At 44.4% G+C, this 21210-nt stretch overlaps 1 protein-coding gene across 1 annotated transcript in view; it reads right to left on the reverse strand.

Moving 5' to 3' along the window:
* Positions 1-6185, reverse strand: part of KIFAP3 (kinesin associated protein 3) — a 77676-nt gene extending 71491 nt beyond the window's left edge. Inside the window, exons 1-2 of the mRNA XM_068141519.1 lie at positions 6083-6185; positions 1203-1334 (exon numbers count right to left, since the gene is read on the reverse strand). Coding sequence (XP_067997620.1) covers positions 1203-1334; positions 6083-6114 — 164 coding nt within the window. The 5' untranslated portion in view covers positions 6115-6185. The remainder of the gene's footprint in view (positions 1-1202; positions 1335-6082) is intronic.
* Positions 6186-21210: the final 15025 nt, after the last annotated feature.

Below are 21210 nucleotides of genomic sequence, written 5' to 3' on the forward strand. Positions count from 1 at the left end.
GCAACAACTCTAAATGCAGATGGATGAACAGATCTGTTTTAACTCTCTTAGTCACATCAGCCAGTAATTGCAATGCACCCAAAAATACTGCACACAACAGCAAAGGACCTCTATAGACATAAAAAAATCTAAACTGAGAAACAGCTATGGGTGTTTACACAGGAAGGTTCTTCTGCCTGCACATGCAGTGTCAGGAATCTCCCATAGCTTTGGCAGATCCACAGCCAGGTCCACAAGCAACAATCAGTAAGACATCATCGTAGGCATTAACAACAGGATGGATCAAATAGGAATTCCACCATGTTGCAGATACAAGCTACACTGATGCGTCTGAAAACAGATTAACATTTTTAATATCTTCAAAAACTTGAGACAATTTGAGAATTCTCTTCTTCTTCCACTATTATTCTTCTTACAAGTGGAACGTGTCCAGAGAAGGGCCACGAGGATGATCAGAGGGCTGAAGCACCTCTCCTATGAGGACAGACTGAAGGAGTTGGGGCTGTTCAGTCTGCAGAAGAGAAGGGTCAGAGGTGACCTAATTGTGGCCTTCCAGTATCTGAAGGGAGCCTACAAGAAGGCTGGGGAGGGACTTCTCAGGCTCTCAGGTAGTGATAGGACTAGGAGGAATGGAATGAAGCTGAAGGTGGGGAGATTCAGGCTGGAGATGAGGAGGAGGTTCTTCACCATGAGAGTGGGGAAGCCCTGGAATGGGTTGTCCAGGGATGTGGTTGGGGCCCCATCCCTGGAGGTGTTTAAGAGCAGGCTGGATGAGGCTCTGGCCAGCCTGATCTAGTGTGGGGTGTCCCTGCCCATGGCAGGGGGTTGGAACTAGATGATCCTTGTGGTCCCTTCCAACCCTGACTGATACTATGATACCATGATCACTACTTGTTCCAGCATCAACCACCATTTGAGCAGGATCCAATCACTTCACCTTACCTCAAGGTCCCATCAGACAAAATGGGAATAATCACTTTTCTTTACAAAAGACCTTAAAGCATGTGGTTAAAACGCAGTTTACACCACATGTTGTAGATGTTAACTACGCTATTTCCTGGTTTTGAAACCCACTGTTAATCTAGCACTAAGCTTTGTAAAGATTAGAACACATTATTTCTCCCAGGCTGTTGATGCTTTGGGTTATTGTATTTATGACTATGAAAAACAGAAGAAGTTATCAAAACTTGCTATGACCTTACATTTTCTGGCATTCCTTGCGTTCCCCCAGCACGGGGTCTCCCATCTCTCCCAGAATCGTTGCTTCCACTTCATAGTGAACAATGAGGGCCTTCTCAGATGGATGTACATCTATGTTGCCTCCTTTCACCTTCCTGCCATGAAGTAAAATAAAATAACAAATTACTCATTAACTCAAAAGCTCAGAAAACATCCCAGAGCATACACCAGTAACAATGACCTGTCTGTTTTGTTCAGACTCTAAACCCAAGCAGTGCCCTCCTTCCATGCCACATTCCGTGTCACAGAGCAATACCAAAGCTTAGTGCTAGTGACATATTCTTGACTATTATTTCTAGTACATACAAAAACACCCAAGCCATGACTCAAGCCTTAGTCACAGAAGTCAAGCAAGGAATAAACAGGATAAAACTTTGATTTCTGTGGCTCTCAGCTCTCTTAAGGAATTACAATCAGGAAACAAAAAGACACTTTCCATCACTTTTGCAATCCGTTTGTCAGAGTGTTTATTGTTGCCAGGGGTGGGGAAGGGGGCTGCCTCAACCCAGCACAACAGAGAAGGTGAATTTTCTCATTGATTCCCTGTTACATTGTCAGTATTGAGAAATCTTTTCCTAATGGTATTGATCTAGTGTGGCCACTTACCATGGAAAATGGAAATTTTCCTCAAAAACTCCCTTGGCTAAATAGGAAGTTAAAAATCTACTGGGAATTAATCACAAATAATTTGAATTTGAAATTGACTACCCTCTCCTGAAGCACAAACCACTTTGCTACTATTCTTCACCGCACTATGTCTGTTGCCAGGGGATTACCAGATCAACAGCCACGATCAACAGGTACAAATGATGTAGGCCTACCTGCTTTATAACATCTACAGCTATTCTGGAAAAGCTTTCTCCAGGAAAGCCCTCTGCTTGTGTCACTGCCAAAGGCGCCTGTCTTGCTCTCTGCTCCTTAATGTCAGCAACTCTTTATCCATGCAAAGACACAAGGGCCATGAAGCCAGAACATCATTTCCGTTTTCAAATGATGGCAGAACCACAACATGAGAATAGTTACAGACTTCTGTCTTTGGTGGAAAAGCTTTTCCTCTAGAGACTGCCAAGAGTATGCAGAATCACACCATAAACCAGGCTGGTAAATCTCTGCAGATTAAAAGCAACTCCCTAATGTGGGTTTGGGTTTTGGTGTGTGGGTGGGGGTTTTGTTTGTTTGCTTTGGGGTTTTGTTTGAGTGTTGGGTTTTTTTTTCAGACAGATCACGTCAATAAGCAGATTTACAGGTGGCTTTATGCATAGCTGTACCAGCATAAATGAGATGGCAGAGAGCTAGGGCACTGGGGAAGTTAGGCCAGGGAAAACTACTTCAGCCTGACAAAGCTGGAAACGACAAGAAATCCAGACGCAGTCCTTGGTGTAACCACTCTCTTCAGAAAATATCTGAAACATGTACTTCCATCTACCCGGGCACTACAGTGGTTGTTTTCCCTTCTGCAAAACACAGCTGCAAAAGATACCTTTTCCTTGAGATACAGCTGCCCAAAAAAACCACAAACCACAGAAAGGTTTGCTGTGGGAAGTGAAGATTCTAGTTCAGCTACCAGCCTTACAAGGATGTAGAACTACAGGACAAACACATCTAGCTCACTGCTGAAGAATAATATCTTCCTTGGTGAGATTGTAGCAGTCCCCCAGTAGCAGATTTTTTTGAGTCTTGTGTTTTTTTCCTTTACCAGTACTTCAAAGCAGATGCTCCATTACACTCTGTCCTCTCTTTTCACAAGATCCAGCCGTTCAAAACGGCAAGCTTACAGCAAAATCCATTTCAGAAGAAACCAGCTGTCACTCCTCACCCCAAATATACTTCTCCCATATTTAGATCTACCAGGAGATCTACAAATGCTCTTCCTGACAGTCAAACTTCTGTTAAGTGACAGGTTGACAATATTTACAGATATAGAGAAAATAATAGGTAGAGAACAAGCAGGCCTGGAGGAGTTTGGTATAGGTCCTCAAAAACTAATCTGAACTAACAGCTCATCACTGCTATCAGATTAGATCTTTTCATGTTTTCCCTGCTCCTGGCAGTCACCTTGGTTCACTCTGAGGACTCATCAATCCCTTTCACAGTCACTTCCAGCAATCCAATAGGAATCTCTTCATGTTTTGGGCAGGAGGAGTTTTTCAAGGGAAAGGAAATAACACTTCCTATCTAGGAGTGGGGATAAAGAGCAAGGAGTGAGACCTCCTCCTTTTGGCAGCAGTAAGCCACTGATGAGCTTAGTGACCTGCAAATCCTCAGCCTAAGACTGCTTAAACAGTTTAAGCATTTCCCATATTTAATTTTTTCCTTAAGAGTGGCAGATGGGTAAGCTGAAGAACTTACAGCTGCAGAGATTGTCTGCCCTCTCACACTGATAACCATTGTCACTATTTGAGCTATTTCCTAACAGAGTCACAAACCAATTCACTTTCAAGTTCCCTCTCTGAAAAATCTTACCTTGTGAACTGCTTGAAGACCTACACAACAATGCACTACCCAGCCACTAAACATTCAGATTGCCACCATAAAACAAACAAACAACCCCCCCACCACCATTTTATTTTGAGAAAAACAAAACAAAACCCTCCCCAAATCAACAAGCATCTACTTTACCGATTTTTCTATCCATCTTGACTTTCTAAGCACCCAGTCAATTCATAAAACATTTTAAAATACAGACATTCTTGTAACTGGTAGCAGCAAGCAATGCACTGGGGAGCTCTCACACACACACCAGTCTGTCCTTTCACTTCACTGCCTGCTTTGTCAACAAGAATCCTGCTCTGTCAAAGCTTTAAAAGAGGAAGGCCTTTTCTACAGACAAAAGCTGTGCTAGCTGAGCTCACATAACCAAAGCTGGTGTGTAAACACCCTTTAGTAACTAATTCCTTTGGGGTGAAAAACCAAAACCAAACTATCTTAATTACATGTGGCACAAATCACATGCGTGGATAAGGCTGAAAATCCAATAACAATCCCTAACAAGTCAGACTGGGTGGGAGGATGACTGCTTATGGAGGATGACAAAGGGAAATGAGGATCAGAGGAGTACCAGACTTGCACACAAACCTACTCACGTTAAACAGCAAAAGGGAAGGGTTTTTTTGGTTTGTGCTCTCTAAAAAGAGGTAACACTATGCTTCTTTCAAGATGACTGTAAGATAAAGAAGATTCCTCAAAAAAAAACACATAAGATGGCACAAACACAACATGCAAAGCTAAAAATAGGTGCTGCTCTGAAGTGACAGCTTTGTATTAAGTCACAGGTAGTCATCTCATTTTTACCTGTTATCTCATTTACATGATAGAGCAAACATTCAAAGACTATCAAGAGGGTTTTTTTTTCTCACTGTTTCTAATTATGGGTCTTATTATGTGGCACACAAGGAGATTAAAAAAAAACCAACAAACCACGTCAGCCAAAACAAGAAGTTTCACAAACACTAAAGTAAGCTGAAAAGAACAAAAGAACAGGAACTCCGCAGGATTCAAGGTGCGATGGACAAAATCATCCATGTGGTAGAAAGTGACACCATCCACACATTGTATCTTAACATAGGCCTAGATGGTCTGACATCTTCTGGGGTTGGTAGCACTTTTTCTCTGAAACAAATGATGGAGCTTTGATGGGGATGAGTTACCTACTCAAACCCTCTGTTGTAGGCTGTCTGGCCTCACTGCCAAATAGTCAATGGCACCATTTGTTCATCACATCTTTAAATCAAACCAATGCGACCCACTTTAAATACTGTGGTTCTCTCAGGTCCATCCCAACTCCCAAACCATTCCATTTATCCCACCTCATTACCTGTTCCCTCCCAATCTGCCACACCATGCTCTAACACCCTCTGCAAATCAGTTCAGCTCTCTTAACTGCACTCTGAACCAGCTCCTATTGCCTAATATACCCTCCCCAGTCACCAGTCTGCCTGTTAGCCAAAGCAGCCACCTGCTCGATCTCACCTCCTAATATTGACCTGATTTTCCCCACTCATCTCCTAATAGCATCTATTTTTCTCAACTTGCTACCTCAGTACATCATCCCAAATGTTCAACACAAACTTCCACCACATCTATCCCCAAACCACTACATCTCTTCACCACTTTCCTGCAACCCATTACCAGCAGCAAGCCACCCATCCCATTTCTCAGCCTACCCCAAAACCACTTCATAATCTTCACTCATCTCTAGCCCAACCTCCCAGTCCCCATCCAAGTCTCCTACCCACCAGACTAGGCAGCTAACCCTCAGCCTGCCCCAAACAAATCTCTCTCCCACTCCCAAACCACTCACCCCAAAGATTCCCACTCATCTTTCCTCCATACCACAACCTCATGCCATCCAAACCTGTCACTCCTCCATCTCAAACCCTCCACCCACCTCATGATCTCCCCTCTCAAAACACTCTTCATTCTCATCTCAGACACCCATCCAGCCCCAACAACCCGCAACACCTACCCCACATCCCACCACCTCTCCACAATCTTTCCTTGCTTTGCTACCCCGCGGCTCCCCACTCAGGCTAAAATGCCCCACAGCCTCAGCTCCCTTGCACACTCCCAAACTATAACCTCCCCTTGCAGCACCCCGCAACACCTGCCTCCCATCCTTCAACCGCGCACACTCCCCACTGCCCCACCTGACACCAAGTCTCACCCCGGATCAACCTGCCGCCTCAGAGCCCCCTTCCATCCATACATCACAACCTGCCGCGCCTCAGCCCCACGGCCCCCTTTCCCCTCACAGCCCCACTGCAACTTGCCGCGCCCTCAGCCCCACAACAGCCGTCTCTTCTCCACACACACCCCCCCCCCCCAGCCAGCCTCCCCCGGTTACCTCTTCAGGTACCGGGCGTCCTCGCCCTGCATGGCGGCGGGGGGAGGCCTGGCAGGGCGCGGCCCCGCAGCGCTGCCGTTACCAGGGAGAGCGCGAGCCCCGCCCCGCGGGTCCCAGCGCGCACGCGCCGCAGCCACAGCCCCTCGGCTGCCAACGCGCATGCGCACTGCACGCCCCGTCGTCCCCTTCCCCCCCCCCCCCCAACCGCGAGACGCCCTCTGGAGGCGTGGGGGGGGGGTCGCTGTCCCAAGCCTGAGGCAGGAGAAGGAATGTGGTTTCGTCGCCCCGTCCTTGCCTTACTCGCGGGCCGAAGCATGAACCATGCTGGTACCCATGAAGGTGTTGTGCAGTGTCCTGTCATGTTGTGTCGAGGGTCCTTTGACACCTCAAGGTGCAATAGCTGGACAACAGCCTCTGCCCACCATGCGAGGTAAGCACCCCGGCCCTCGCAGAGCAGAGGTGCAGGTGATGCCGCAGGCCTCAGCACCCCCATGGGGCTGTTATAAAACTCACCGCTGCTTCAGGATGGAACATGATGGCATCAGCACCCCTGCTGCCTCAGGATGTCCTGCTCCTTCATGAGAGTGACAGTGGGACATGGCAGCCTGCAGGCGGGCACAGAGTAGGTCTGATGAGGCTGATCCTCCAGCAAAGTTATGGGGGGCTGAGGAAAGCAAGGGCCCAAGCAGGGCACAGCCACAGGTCCTTGATCCCTAAGGGAGTCAAGAAATATTTTTACATCTGTTTCACAGAATCACCAAGGTTGGAAGAGATCTCAAAGTTGCTTTACTGTAAGGGTGATGGAGCAGTGGAACAGCTGCCCAGAGAGGTTTTAGAGTCTTAAGAGTCTTTCAACACCCATCTGGACTAAGGAATAGGAATAGGAATAGACCAGATCAGGTTGGAAAAGATGGTCTCCGGAGGTCCCATCCAACCCCTACCATTCTTCCACAGTTGTAAAGTAAATGTCTAACAGGTAGAACTAGAGGCAGTAGTGTCTTGGATTTTTTAACTCTGTTTGTACTCAAAGTAGGGTTTTCATTTCTGCTTGGTGTTGTGCATGATTTGCAGAGATTATTTATTCCAAGAGTTATTTGAGGAGCATGGATGGTTGGCCGGGTTTCAAAATAAAAGGACAATACCACTCTATAGCAACTAGCAGCAGTTACTTATAAGATGCAAGTAGATCCATGTGTCTGGTTTTTGGAGTGCATTTTGCTGGACTACAGCCCCACTACACAGAGCTGAAGTGTCTTGTCTATCCAGAGTCATAAGGGTCACACAGAAATAAATAGAATACATAGAATATATAGAATAAACCAGGTTGGAAGAGACCCTCAAGATCATCGTGTCCAACCCATCAACCAATCCAACCCACCTAAACAACTAAACCATGGCACCAAGCACCCCATCCACTCTCCTCCTAAACACCTCCAGTGATGGCAACTCCACCACCTTCCTGGGCAGCCCATTCCAATGGGCAATGACTCTCTCTATGTGTAGAATTTCTTCCTAACATCCAGCCAAAACTTCCCCTGGCACAGCTTGACACTGTGTCCTCTTGTTCTGGTGCTGGTTGGCTGGGAGAAGAGACCAACCCCCACCTGTGTACAACCTCCCTTCAGGTAGTTGTAGACAGCAAGAAGGTCTCCCCTGAGCCTCCTCTTCTCCAGGCCGAGCAACCCCATCTCCCTCAGCCTCTCCTCATAGGGCTTGTGCTCCAAACCCCTCCTCAGCTTAAATAAGAAGAAATGGACAACAACATTTTTGTCAAATGTAGGTGAAAACAAAAGAACCTTTTTTTTCTTTGTTTGCATTGTAAAAGAGAAAGCCAATTTAAATGTCATTGAGAAAGCAAGCTTTTATGGGGGGGAAAAAAAAACCAAACAACCTTGAATTGTTTTTTTTCTTCTCAAGATGTGGCCAGATGTTCTTAACCAGACAGACAGAATACACTCTCTGACACTGGAGCAACACCCACCGTACTGTCTCATGGTAACTTAGTTTTATTTCTTCCTATTTGTTCTAATAGTATGAAACAAATTCATTATGACTGAGAAGTACTGATGCTAAGCCTGATTTTGAAGTCAAAAGATGTTTCCATGGTCTTCAATGAGCTTTATAAGAGCTTTGGTGTATAACCATGAGGCTGCATGTTGAAAATGCCTTGGGGTCTGATTTCTTCAAAGTTCCATTGTGTCCCGCACAGATCTTTTTACATCATTGGGAAACATAAAACAAAACTAAACAAAAAACAGCCAATATTGCTTTTCTTTAGCAAATGGAAATGTTAATATGTAATAGTTTAATTACTGCCTTGTGGAATTAAGAAACCAAGGCAACCCTGAGATTTGCAATGTCTGCATTGAAGACTGTGTCTTGCTTTTAGGTAAAAAAGGATTTCAAGGGAAGAGCAGTGAATATGGGATATTTTCCTTGTCAAAATGAACTATGTATAAATCTCCTTAAGGCCTTTTATTAGCTAAAATAAAGTACAGCAGTCTGAAAGCATGATGTTCAGAGGAACATTTTAAGTGATTAGACTGGGCTGCTCAGTGGGGGATGGAGATGATGTTGATCTGATGTGCTGTCACATAGTAAGTGATTGAGGTATAGAGGTAATAAACCCCGGGCTTAAAAGTTTATATTGGGAGGAAGTGAGACGAGGTAAAGCAAAATTTGATATGCAAAGGGAAAGTCTGGCTTAACTCTCCTGGCTGAAATTAATCTTGGGACACAGATGAAGGTGATTCTTGAAGGCCTTTTTGATCAACAATGACAGGGACATCTGCACAAAAGAAGAGTGTTTTCAATATGGCACATGATTGTGCTGGTAAATACTGGGTGCTCTTGTTACCCTTGAACAGGAGCATTCAGAAAGAAATGGAAACAGGACTCTTGATGGAGAGCTTGATTTGTGGTTTGTAATGTATCTCATACAGCACTGACCTAAATAAACGCATCAATTTGCAGCTCATTCAGACCAGTGAAGAAAACTAGCTGTAGGTTTTCATTGCTTCAGATGCAGAAAGAAAAATGTAAAGATGTGAAAAGAAGCAGACCTCTGCCTAGAGAAGCGAAACTTTCTTTTAACTTCTTTAAGCAAAGAGTTTACTGTTTTGTCCCTCGGCTTAGTCACAGTATCACAGTATCGCCAAGGTTGGAAGAGACCTCGAGGATCATCAAGTCCAACCTGTCACCACAGACCTCATGACTAGACCATGGCACCAAGTGCCACGTCCAATCTCCTCTTTAACACCTCCAGGGATGGTGAATCCACCACCTCCCCAGGCAGCCCATTCCAATGACCAATGACTCTCTCGGTGAAGAACTTTCTCCTCACCTCGAGCCTAAACTTCCCCTGGCACAGCTTGAGACTGTGTCCTCTTGTTCTGGTGCTGGTTGCCTGGGAGAAGAGACCAACCCCTTCCTGGCTACAACCACCTTTCAGGTAGTTGTAGAGGGCAATGAGGTCTCCCCTGAGCCTCCTCTTCTCCAGGCTAAACAATCCCAGCTCCCTCAGCCTCTCCTCATAGGGCTTGTGCTCAAGGCCTCTCCCCAGCCTTGTTGCCCTTCTCTGGACACGTTCAAGTGTCTCGATGTCCTTCTTAAACTGAGGGGCCCAGAACTGGCCACAGTACTCAAGGTGTGGCCTAACCAATGCAGAGTACAGGGGCACGATGACCTCCCTAGAGCTACTCACTTCTGTGCCAGTGATCACATTTGATGTCCTTGTGCACTCATTCACTTGGCTAAATGAGTACATCCACCTGATGCTAAACTGACTTCCACCATCTTGTGCCTCAGTGCTCCTCAGCAGCTGGAGTGTTACAGACTCCACGTGTGCAGACCTGCAAGCTAGGAACACACCACCCAAGCTCAGCTGCAGATGTTGGCATGGCAAAGCAGCCATCTGTACAGACTTTCAGTGCCTGACTTGAGGCTTCACAGTTGCTACTTATGAAAAAAATACCAGTTTCCTCATGTCCTAAGCAAAGCTGATCTAAGAAGTGTTGGAAGATATAAAATGTTGGACGATATAAAATGTACTGCAGTGGTGCTACATTAACTTTTTCTTTCGTAAGGGATCAGCCCTTTAAGAAGGAATTTTGGGTTGAGGGACACAGAACAGCATGTTGTGTATTTTCATTTTGGAGAAAACCTTTAAGATCATCCATCCTTTAAGTCCAACCATTACACTAACAGTATCAAGTCCATCACAAAACCACATCCCTTACATGGGTTAAGTTCTGTGTGTGTCCATTCAGTGTGTGTGGTGCACTACATTTTGTGTGCTTCATTTCTGCTAATTTTCTGACAAGCAACCTGAAATGCAGTATCCCCATCCAAGGAGCCAATGATGTGCTTTCAGTTTGGGTTAATTTTTATTGAACTAAGGAAAACACAGGAAAATCAAATACAAAAGTAACCATACATGAGCAAGCAGATGGCCTCTGTCACCTTGTGGGCCCCACTGACAACGGTCAAGATTTCTTGTGCAAACTCCTGGGCTACTGAAGTCAATGGGAGTTTTACCATTGACCCCGATGGGGACAGATTTCACCTCTTAATGTTTATTAGATGCAGCAGGCAGAAAGCAGACTCATAGCTATAAAGGCTATGACATTTTATGGTTCTGACTCTGCAACCACTCAAGCACATGCTTAATTTTGCCACAGTAATAAAGTTAAGTGCCAGCCTAAGTGTTTTCAAGAAGGGGTCTCCTTTACACTTGAATGAGTCTATATTTGATCATAAATCAGGAATTCCCCCTCTTCCTTATCCCTCCCTTCAGGAAAAAAAAAAAAAACAAGCTTCTACATGCAAACATCAAATTCTTTCTACTTTGATCAAGAGTAATTGTCTTTGGACAACACTAGCCTTGTTCCTCATATGAGGGCAAATCCTGCCCCTTTCGCAGATAGCAGCATTTAACCAAAGCACATGAGAAATGTAAGCAGAAGGAGAGGCATTTATGCTGGATGAATTCATACTTGAATTCTGGCATACAATTTTAATAGGATAGCACTTAACCAGTGAAATAACTTACCTTGGGATTACTACCAGGCTTTATGTCAAGAGCAGATGCCTTTGAGAAGCCAATGCTCCAGTTTAAACAGACTCACAGGTTCATAGCAATTTGTGCTGAGCCTCTTTCAGCCTGTCCTCCTGCCCCAAACCAAATAATTTGTACCCATGTTACTCCTATCAGTATTATCACCTCCAGTGATGCCTTCATGGGAAATCTGTTCCAGGACTGAATTGCTGTTATTGTAAGAAAACCATTCCTTTGTTCTCTCAAAGATGCTCAGCCCATGTGTTTCTTGACAAGCCATGCCCAAACTTGGCTACAGTACTTCAGCTAAGTCTTTCCAGTGCTGAGTAGGTAAGAAGGATGACTTAATGTTGTTTGTAGGGATGAAGTAGTCCTTCGGCTTGGTTGTGGAAAGGCTGGGATCAATGGATTGGGGTCCTTGTGTGTAGTGTAGTGTAGTGAAGGACCAACTAGGTGGTCACAGAAGTCTCTCCTGGCTTTTAAGAAAGAGAGTGTGGCTGATGAGTGTGTGGTATATTCTTTCACAGGTTCTGTCCTTATGCCAATTTGTGTCATTTACATCATGGTTCATAATAATAGAGGAAGAGGTTTACTGTTAGGAGGGGTGAGGAATCAATTTTGGATTCATCAATTTTGGAACCTGAGCAGAAGCTGCTGTATTTGGTTTTGATTTGGGGCACTTGCCCTTTCATCCTGTTTCATCTTTCCAGAACTATCTGTGGCAGCATGGCTGAGGTGGAAACTAGAAGAATGTTTGCAACAGAAACAGCTGTAAGAAAAGATGTAACTCACATGACAGTCAGCTGGGAGACGGTGACAAACAGGATGCAGGAGAACAAAGGCTTGTCAGGAGGGCTGTGTCTGCATTTCCCTCATAGTTAGGAGAGACTTAAAGCTATGCTTACTTGCTGCCTAGACCCCACCTCATATTCCAACTAGGCCATCAGTTCTGGATGGAATTTTATCAGGCAGGGTATCTTTTCCAGGGAACCTTCTGGTGCCGAGCTCTGAAGCAGTGACACACAGAGACAGCCAGAGGGATTTCTGGCTGTGAAACACAGCAAAGGAGTGGCAGGAGAGTGTATGGGGCATCAAGAACAGACTATCAGAAGAGAAAGGTGATGATATTCAAAACAAGGTGTATGGGGACACAGCAGGAAACCTGAGAATTGGCAGGGAACATGGGGTGAAGAATATTTCTTCTCCCTCCCAGCTGTACTTTCCAGGAGTCTGGAAAGCACTGGGGGAAGGAGGTATATGGGGCTGGTCTGGCTGACCCATGGGTAAGAAAATACGAGAGCCCAGGAGTTCAGCTCTGGTAATTACTATTTCTCATGAGCTTCTGGGTTACAATAATGGAAGTTTTACAGCACTGTTGAGCTGTGTGTTGAAAAAACAATCCTTCAGCTTTCAACTAATTTAGTTACCATCTGTAAGCTGTTTAGGTGATTTCCCTCATTTCACTTTCCCCATTTAATTTTGCTATGAATGCCTTTTCCTCGTTACACCTCTTACATACACATATGTATGGCCAGAGTCCCACATAGGTGTGTAATTCAGGATCACTGATGCACTTTGTAGGCAGAGTGGGATAATGTGAGATTACTGTAGCCCATCCACAGGCTGATTCTGTGGGCATCTGTGGTCTGTTCCTCACACCAGTGTATTTTAGACAGATGCAGAAAGTGCAAAATACATCAATAAAATGTCCTTTACCCTACAAAAGTCCAACACTGGTGTTTGTATAGATACCATTAGTTTTGTCTTGTGCCTTCTGTACAAAAATCAGTTTGCTGATGGATTTCAGATTGCAAGACACTAAAGTTGTCCTTAGTTCACCCAGTTCCAGCTAAGTCCGGCATCTCATGTGGTTTGTAAGATTTCCCTGCAACCCAGGGCATATCAGTTGTCATGGCAAGGCACAGTGAGGTGAGTTAATTAATGGCATTCCAACATATCCTGAGCTTTATTGGCTAGTGGTGAAGAATCCCAGGGAAGTAAGCTCTGTAACTGTACCAGTTCCATCCTGTGTTTTCTATAGTGCAGTTCTTGGACTTTTTTCATACATTCTATATTGTCTCAATGCCAGTGCTCATGGTCTCTGAAATGAAAAGCATTCCTCATAAAGGGGATTATGAGATTAAAATTATTGCTCATAAAGAACAGATGGACCCTCCCTGGAAGGATGATCGATGTAAAGCCATCAAATTACTGATGTCACCAAATAAAACTAATTTAAGAGATAACAGTGCATTTTAAAACAAATAGTGGGGATGTGTTAGATTTACACACTGCAAGGATTTTCCTTCCCAGTGTGATCATTGTCCATTTATCATTTTATAACAAGAAAACTCCTTAAACTTAGTCTCTAACAAATGTCACTTCCTAGCTTTCTTGCTAATCCAGAGGAAATATTATCCTAGTGGTCCCTGAGGTCCAATGTCTAGGTGTTGGATACATGATAAACTTGCTTGAAGCTTTCTTAGTGAGATATAGTCCTCAGGAGACAGCTGTGGATTTAATTTTTCAAGCGTTAGTACAACATAACCCCTTAAAAATAAGATTTAAGTTTCCCTTGTCAGGTCACTTAAAAGTTTCTTCTTTTATTTTACTCTTTTTTTTTCCTTCCTCTGCTACTTGCCCAGACTTCTAATCCCTAGCCTCTGAAGGAAACATTTAACCATCTCAAACTTTTCATGTCTTGATTACTTTTTTGTTCCAAAGGACAAAACGCATACATTTGGCTTTTGAATGGTTCTAGTCTCAGAGCTCTGAGAGAAAGTGTTCGTGCACAGCAAGTAGTTTCCAGTCTTGATCATTTAGGTTTCTACTTTCAGTTCTGAATTAAGGTGGTGTTCTGCAAATTTTGAGCCCTTCCTTTGTATAAGAGCAATACTTCACAAGAAGAGGTGTGTTTATGGGCTCTGCAATCCATGCTCCTGTGTGTTTATGCTGTCCAGGAGTTGGGCTTAATCTAGTTTTCTTGTCCCTTGATACTTACCACTTAGTTTTCCAGAAACTGAGTTGAATGTTCCAAGGCATACACAGGATTTAACTGCAGTTCCTGGTACTGGGAGACTCGACATACTCAGAGACAAGTTGAGGATGAAGACTCTCCAAGCCAGCAACGTCACAGAGACAAATGCTATCTGAAGTGCAAGGGGGAGAATAATTGTGATACTTTTACACGTCCAGTATAAATGCTGCTTACAGCTCAAGACCCCTTCTCATTTCCCTGTTCTGAACACACACAGAGAATATCTGCCAGATTGCTCCTTCTCAGGAGCTAAAGGTAGAAGAGGCCTTTCAAGGTCATTTGTCATATTTGTTCCCTACAGTCAACTTTTGTTTTTTCCTTTTGTCTTGTTTTCCTTTGGCTTCCTCAGGAAATTAGTTTTATCTTGCTTTACCTATCCATGCATTCATCATGGCTCTTCTTCCTCCCTCTAATGACTTCATGACATGTTGGCCAAGTGCAATCACCACTGAAAGATGTGCACAGAGTTTGAAAGTTAATTAAGTTTCTAGAGGTTTGTGTGCTCTGGCTGCCAGGTAGATGAGAGAGACCCGTGATAGGGACTGCTCTGAGGGAGAGTTAAGCAGAGTTCAGCTCTTTGGCAGCAGCAAGAGGTCAGTGACTCTGTGCACACTAGCCAGACAGATAGCACAGATGAATGGGCTGGCCAAGCTGTCCCAGAGCAACTCTAGACTGGCTGCAGCACAGAGAGATTCTTGTCCAGGGCGGATCTTTCATGATGGATGGCAGTGAGAGGAGGGATGGGGCTTATTTCAGGTAGAAGCAGTGAGACACAAATGCAAGAGAGACTGTGGCTCACAGAACAACATATTTTCCCAGTCTTGTTTTAAATACCCTAACAAAAAGGATGCTTTCCAGCACTGCTGTGAAATGTGTTGTTGTATCAGATCAGGGAAATGCCATTCTGATGTTGGCCATCCTAGCCAGCAGCAGTGAGGTATCCACAGAGCTCCAGTGTGAAATCCTGGATCTTTACATCTCAGCCTCTCTAATAAAAGAGGCATATTGCAGAAGGTCAAATGAACTCTCTAACCCACAGTCTGCTCACATCAATTCTTTCTACAGATCTGGTTTTTATCCATTGCACTCTACTTCCTCAGGTTGGGAGTTGTTGTTTCACCATGATGTTCACACTCCAGAAAAAAGTTTTCCTCTCCTGGCATCACCACACTAATGTCACATCACTAGCATGTGGTATGCCCAGGATGGGGGCCTTCATGCCTTGGTCTTCTAAGAGTTCAGGAAAACATGTGATTTGGCTGTGTGCAGGAGCAGCATGTAAGTGCTAAGCACCAGCCAAAGCACATTTCCTGGCTAATGGGTTTAGACTATTTCCCAAGGCACTGCTGCTGTTTGCTGTCAAAGGCAAGATAACTGGGCCGGGGTGCTTTTTGGTCTGAGCAGATGGGTCAGTCATATGCCTTAGGTAGGAAGGCTCCAGCTGAGAGGAAGTGGGAAGGCATGTTTTCCTGGCAGTATTGTATGCAGGAGGAGCTTTGATGGTGTGGCTTACCACCTTTCTTTTGCTTTGGAATTGAAAATAAAGCCTTGAGAGACTTTTTACCAAAGCATTTCTGGCAGTTGCCTGCCCGAGCTGACAGATATTAAGACTAACTTACTCCCCACTTGCCCAGTTCCCTCACAAGCTTCTCTGGAACACTTTTTATGCTGTTTCTTGAGTGTGCAACATCCTCTTTATCCTGGCTCACCAAACCACTATCCTCCCTGGTCACTCTTTAAAACTCTCATGTTATGTGCAGTCTGCAATGGCTGAGACAGGCAGTCTCCAGACCCCCTTCCTCCTTGGTCGAGAGCTTAAATGCAGAGCTATGGGGGGATCTGAGCTCTGCATGCATGAGACTACAGCTAGCTCGATCCTGCATTTGCCAAAACCCACAAACCCTGCCACTCAGACAGAAGGAGATTTTTGTTAGCTTCCACCTAGGAAAGAGGCTTTGTCATGCACTTGAGCCAACAGAGGGCAATAGATGCAAAATTCAATATTGAGAAGAAATGCTTTTAAAAGACAACTCTGAGCAGCCCAGCCCATACTGTATCTGGAGTCACATATCAGAGCGAAAGGCGGCATTCCATGCTGGACCTAAAAACCTTCTCAGGCTCCATCAATTAAACCACCACATATGGGGTGGAAGAGACTCAGCAAGGAACTCTCACTAGGGTTCAATGAAAACCAGATGTTGTGGGCACAGCTGTCATGCTTCTTATCAAGAACAACTAAGCAGCCGCTGCTGCAGTTCCATGAGGAACCCTGCCCTTCCTTCCCTTCAGCCCCAGCACTACTGAAAGTCCCTAACCAGAACCAAATAAAATCCTCATGGCCAAAGCATGTAGGAGTCCTCCCCAAATATTGCTATTTATATTAGCATACTGTTTATGGATCTCCAAATCAGGGTCCTGCTGTGACTGCCCAAGTGCTTGAGACATGATGAGACCGGCTCCCACTCCTACCTAAGAGTGGCTTCCTTCACTCCCTTGAGAATGTAATTTAGTGTTGGCTCCAGAGCTGGAAGGATTAAAGAGAAAAGAGCTGTGTATTCCCTCCATAGGGCTCAAGCTCTGGCCAATTTAATTTACATGAATTATAATGCATTTACCCATAGGGCTCACATGCTGTGTTTTGTTGCTTTAGATGGAATTCCAGATTGCTAAATTCCAATTGTATAAATGATAACAGATTGCTGCTGAGCCTGCACCCGGGAAAGCAGCACATGGGAATTGTGCACAATATGCCCTGAAGGGCATGAGTCATCCTGACCTACAGGCAGTGAACTCTGCTTTGGAAATGTGGTTCAAAGCAAGGGTTTCTTGTGAGAGATCAGAAGTGCTATCCCAAGGTTGGGTCATTGCCCAGGGACCTGTTTTTCTCTGCACTTCCTTGGGTCCTTTTGCCACGGAGTGATTTTGCAAGGCTGACTAGTCTGCTGGTGACAACAACGTTGTTATTGTTTGCACTTGTAAATGATATGCTGAAACCAAACTTACCTAAATTTAATTACAAATAAAGAAGGGAAACAGCCCTGCAAACAAAACAAAACATTTTGCTTGGCCTGAGCCAGAATTCTTTTTTTCCAAGTGAGAACAGAGAAATATTTCAGTTTCTCATCAACCCAAACCTCTTTTTTTTTCTCAGTTCCACACTTAACTCAAAACCAAATTATTTTCACAGTAATGTTTCTGAAGACTGCTGAGTCTAATTGAACCCATTGAGTGGATTTTAGGTGGTTGAGGATTGTGACTAAGAGTTCTAGACTTGGACAAGTCAGACAATTAGTGCATCCATTGTCATATTACTGTTTCCCAGCGGTGTAGACTGCTGCTCTGAATAAGCCATCGAAGCTGCAGTCAGAACAACATGGCAAGTTGCTTTTTTGGCTGCAGCAGTCAGTTGTAAAGGTTACCACCTGCCATCCAACCTGCAGCTGCTCTCCACTGCCCTCATAACTGCACGTGTGCTCTCTGCCTGTGCCTCTTCCAGCAACATGATCCTGTGGTTTTCAGGAACTTAGAAAAAACTTGTTGTCAAAGATAAAACAAAAATTACTTGTTAAAACCACATCTATTCCTGACAGCATATGCCAGGTGTGAGGATGAGGGAGAAGAATTAATACAGAGGCCTTTTTAAGATAAAGAGACATCTTGCAGCAACCCTAATGGCTTGTCTGTGTGGAAATCAGATTGCATACCAGGTGTTTTGCAAGCAGAACACAGTAATTTAAAGGCAAAATCGACCCTTTGTGACCTGTGTGATATGTGGAGGTAATGCACATGTTTTTCTTTTTCTCTTCTGTGCAGTTGATGTATTTCAGAAGTAGTGTGCACAGCTCAGATCCACAGAGACAGGTAGTTACCCACTAATATCAGTCCGCCTTCTCTTTAGATATGCTGATGCTCCATCAAACAGATCTGCCTTGGATCTTGCAGTGATTCATCATAAGCCATCTGATACCTTATTTTAAATGTACTACCCTCAGGCAGAGATCAGCTGCAGGTATTTTAATAAGAGGCTGCTCCAGCTGATTCTTCATTTTAATCTGTTATAAACCTGATGTCCCAGAACTGCTTGATCTCATGGATAGGAAGAAGACACATAGCAGAACTATTTGTTTTCCCACATAAATATAAACATATTCTTATTTTAGACCAGAAGCTCTTTGGAGCAATAACTGTCATGCATCATGGCTGTGTTATTTTGGAGTAGGGCTTCAGTTTGTCCAGATTCTGCAATGTCTCTACCTCTAAGAAAAAAGCTGGCTAGCTGGCTTCAGCTTCAGAAAGAGTCAAGTGGCCATTAGAGCAATGGAACTAAAGTTGAGAAATGGGTTAACTCACACTTCAGCAGTGATCCTAAAAGTAGTATGGGCACTTTTGTGTCCATATTCAAGCCCCACAGTAACTCTTCTGACAATGAAGATATAGGGCATATAATAGTGCTTGAATTGTTTGCAGCTTCTTGGGTAGACCAATACTGTTTATAACATGGGGTTAGGAGACAGTGTGAAGCAGTTGTGAGTTGGTCTTGGGGGAAGACATTAAGATGCTGCTGTTGAGCAATAGGCAGAGAATATAGCATCCACTTTTTAAATAAAACCTGCTATATCTGTGATCTTTTTTTCAGGCACTTCTGGGCACAAAGCTGTGTTTCTGCCTAACCTTTGACAACAACAGGAAGTGCTTTGAAAGTGTTTTAAAAGGCTTGATGCTGTTGTGATTCATCTGCTTATCTGCACTAGTATCTGAGGACTCGGTATGTGTTCTCAGAAAGTCTTAGATTATAGAGCTGTTGGAAACAGGGACTTAGTCTTGATCACATGCAAACAGAATAAGTTAGTGTTTATGGAATGGTCTGGGTTGGAAGGGACCTCCAAAGGTCATCTAGTCCAACCCCCTCTGCAGTAAGCAGGAGCATCCTCACCTAGATCAGGTTGCCCAGAACCCTGTCAAGCATCACAGGAATCACAGAAAGCTTCTTTCCCCTGCAGCACTCCCTACGCTCAGCCCTCACCAACACTTGTCACCACCCCTCCACATGCCATCACCTGCCTTTCCAAAACAGAGTCAAGCTTTCTGTAGATCTTCACTCTTTTTATGTGGAGCAGAGCTAATGTAAGTCAAACCCACCACTAATTTATCTAAAGGACATTCAGCCAGAAAAACTAATCCTGTGAACTTTTGCTTCTAACACGTTTGTGTTGGATGGCTGAGAATGGCACCTTGGAAATAGAGGTGCAGATGTACCTATGCCTGTCCCTCCTTATGGGTTTTATAGTGTCTCAGAAGAGGAAAACTCACTTTGCTGAGTGATACTGGGATAAGAATTGTCTCTGTACCTCATCTATTGTTTTGATGCAAGCTTTGAAATAGTTTTGGGCTTTATTTGATATGGATAGGTTTAAACATTGTTTGGTGATGGGGAAATAAATGTCAGAGACATGCACAACATAATTGCACATACCTTTTCTTACCCAAGGAATGTGAGCTAGGAGTATGCTATGAGATCTCTAGCAGGGCATTCAAATGATAGGGAGTGACTCTGAAATATGCCCTGTTCCCCATGTGTGTGTGTTCACTGTCATTACTGGCCAGATTCTCAGAGAGTGTAAATCAGTGTCTGGAGTACTTTGTAGCACTGGGGAACCCAAATGTACTGCTCCAAAGAGAGAGTTAAGCCCCACATGTTCAGAGAAAGACAGAAAAGCAGTGCCCTTTTCTTCATTTGCACTTCACATCTTCCTAGGGTATGTCAAAGCCTAGGTCCCTGTAGACCTTAGAAGTGTCAGAGCTATAGGGAACCCTGGGGCTGCAGTCCCAGCACCATTCACATTGCAGTTCCAGCATTTCACTCTGCTAGGACAAGTCAGAGCTTAGGTTTCATGCTTGGAGTCACTGCTCTCTAAGGCCAGGGGTCACTTTGCCACACAATGGGCATTGCCAAAACTACCAGCCATGGCCAATGTGAAACCTGATGTCAAATGTGGAACAGGTGGGCTCTGAGTTCCTAGGGGTGTCTTTTGTGGGTGACAAAGTGAGCTTATGCAATGTCTTTCCAAAGCATTAACATGCTGTCTTGACTCATCCCTTCCTGGCACAGAAACTGGCAGGTGGCTGAAAATAGATAAGCAAAGAGAAAGGGCCAGATTTGTGAGAATCCCAAGACATACACCAGGATTGTGTCTGGGCCCAGATGTTTCTGAATTAGTTGGAGAAAGCCTGTTTTTCCTCTGATAGATATGTAACCATAAGCAGGAAGATATTTGAGGCAGTTATTTCAAGGGATGGCTGAAATTTCTAAGGCTGCCTGAGGAATGTTGCTCTCAGTTCAAGGAAGGACTGTCTTTAGTCCAGTGGCACTAGAGATGATTTAACCACTGCCATGATCCTCCCCCCATTTTCAGCTGCACATTTCTGCCTTCCTTCTTGCACTTCCCACTGACTCCAACAATGGGAAAGCATGAGCAGGGAGGGGTGGGAGTGTAGAAACGTATTCCAGTATAGATTATCTTTGGCTGTTGTGGAACCCCTTCCAGCACACGTCTCTGACAGGACACAGGGAGAATGTCCGCATAATTGGTAGGGCCACTGTACACTGTGGTTGTATGGCTGCCTCCTCCACACCACCATCCTGGGTGGCTGCTATAGCCCCTGTACTGTAGCACATAACAAATTCCCTTGTGTCAGCTGTGGGCTGCACTGGGGAGCTGATTCTACTTCAAAGAAAAATAATTACATTATTACATTATTCTGAGTAAGACTTATTCCCTGATCTGTTCACAGCAGGTTTGCACAGTCACATAGACTGGAAGAGCTTGGGGAGCAGCATGCAAGTGCAGTTAGGTGAGAATGAGCAGTACAGGCTGGAAGCTGGGGAAACAAGAAAGGCAGTAATACACTGGGAAAGTTTTCCCCCTAAACACTTAATATGTAGTATCAAAGCAGAGATACAGAGACTGACTGCTCCAAGGCAGCAAGTCATGTTGGAAAATATGCTTCAATCGATGCATTGCTAAACGATTCTTA

This window comes from Melanerpes formicivorus, unplaced genomic scaffold (assembly GCF_026170545.1).
Source record: "Melanerpes formicivorus ecotype bairdi unplaced genomic scaffold, bMelFor1.0.p_v2 SCAF_7, whole genome shotgun sequence".
Taxonomy (NCBI): Eukaryota; Metazoa; Chordata; class Aves; order Piciformes; family Picidae; genus Melanerpes; species Melanerpes formicivorus.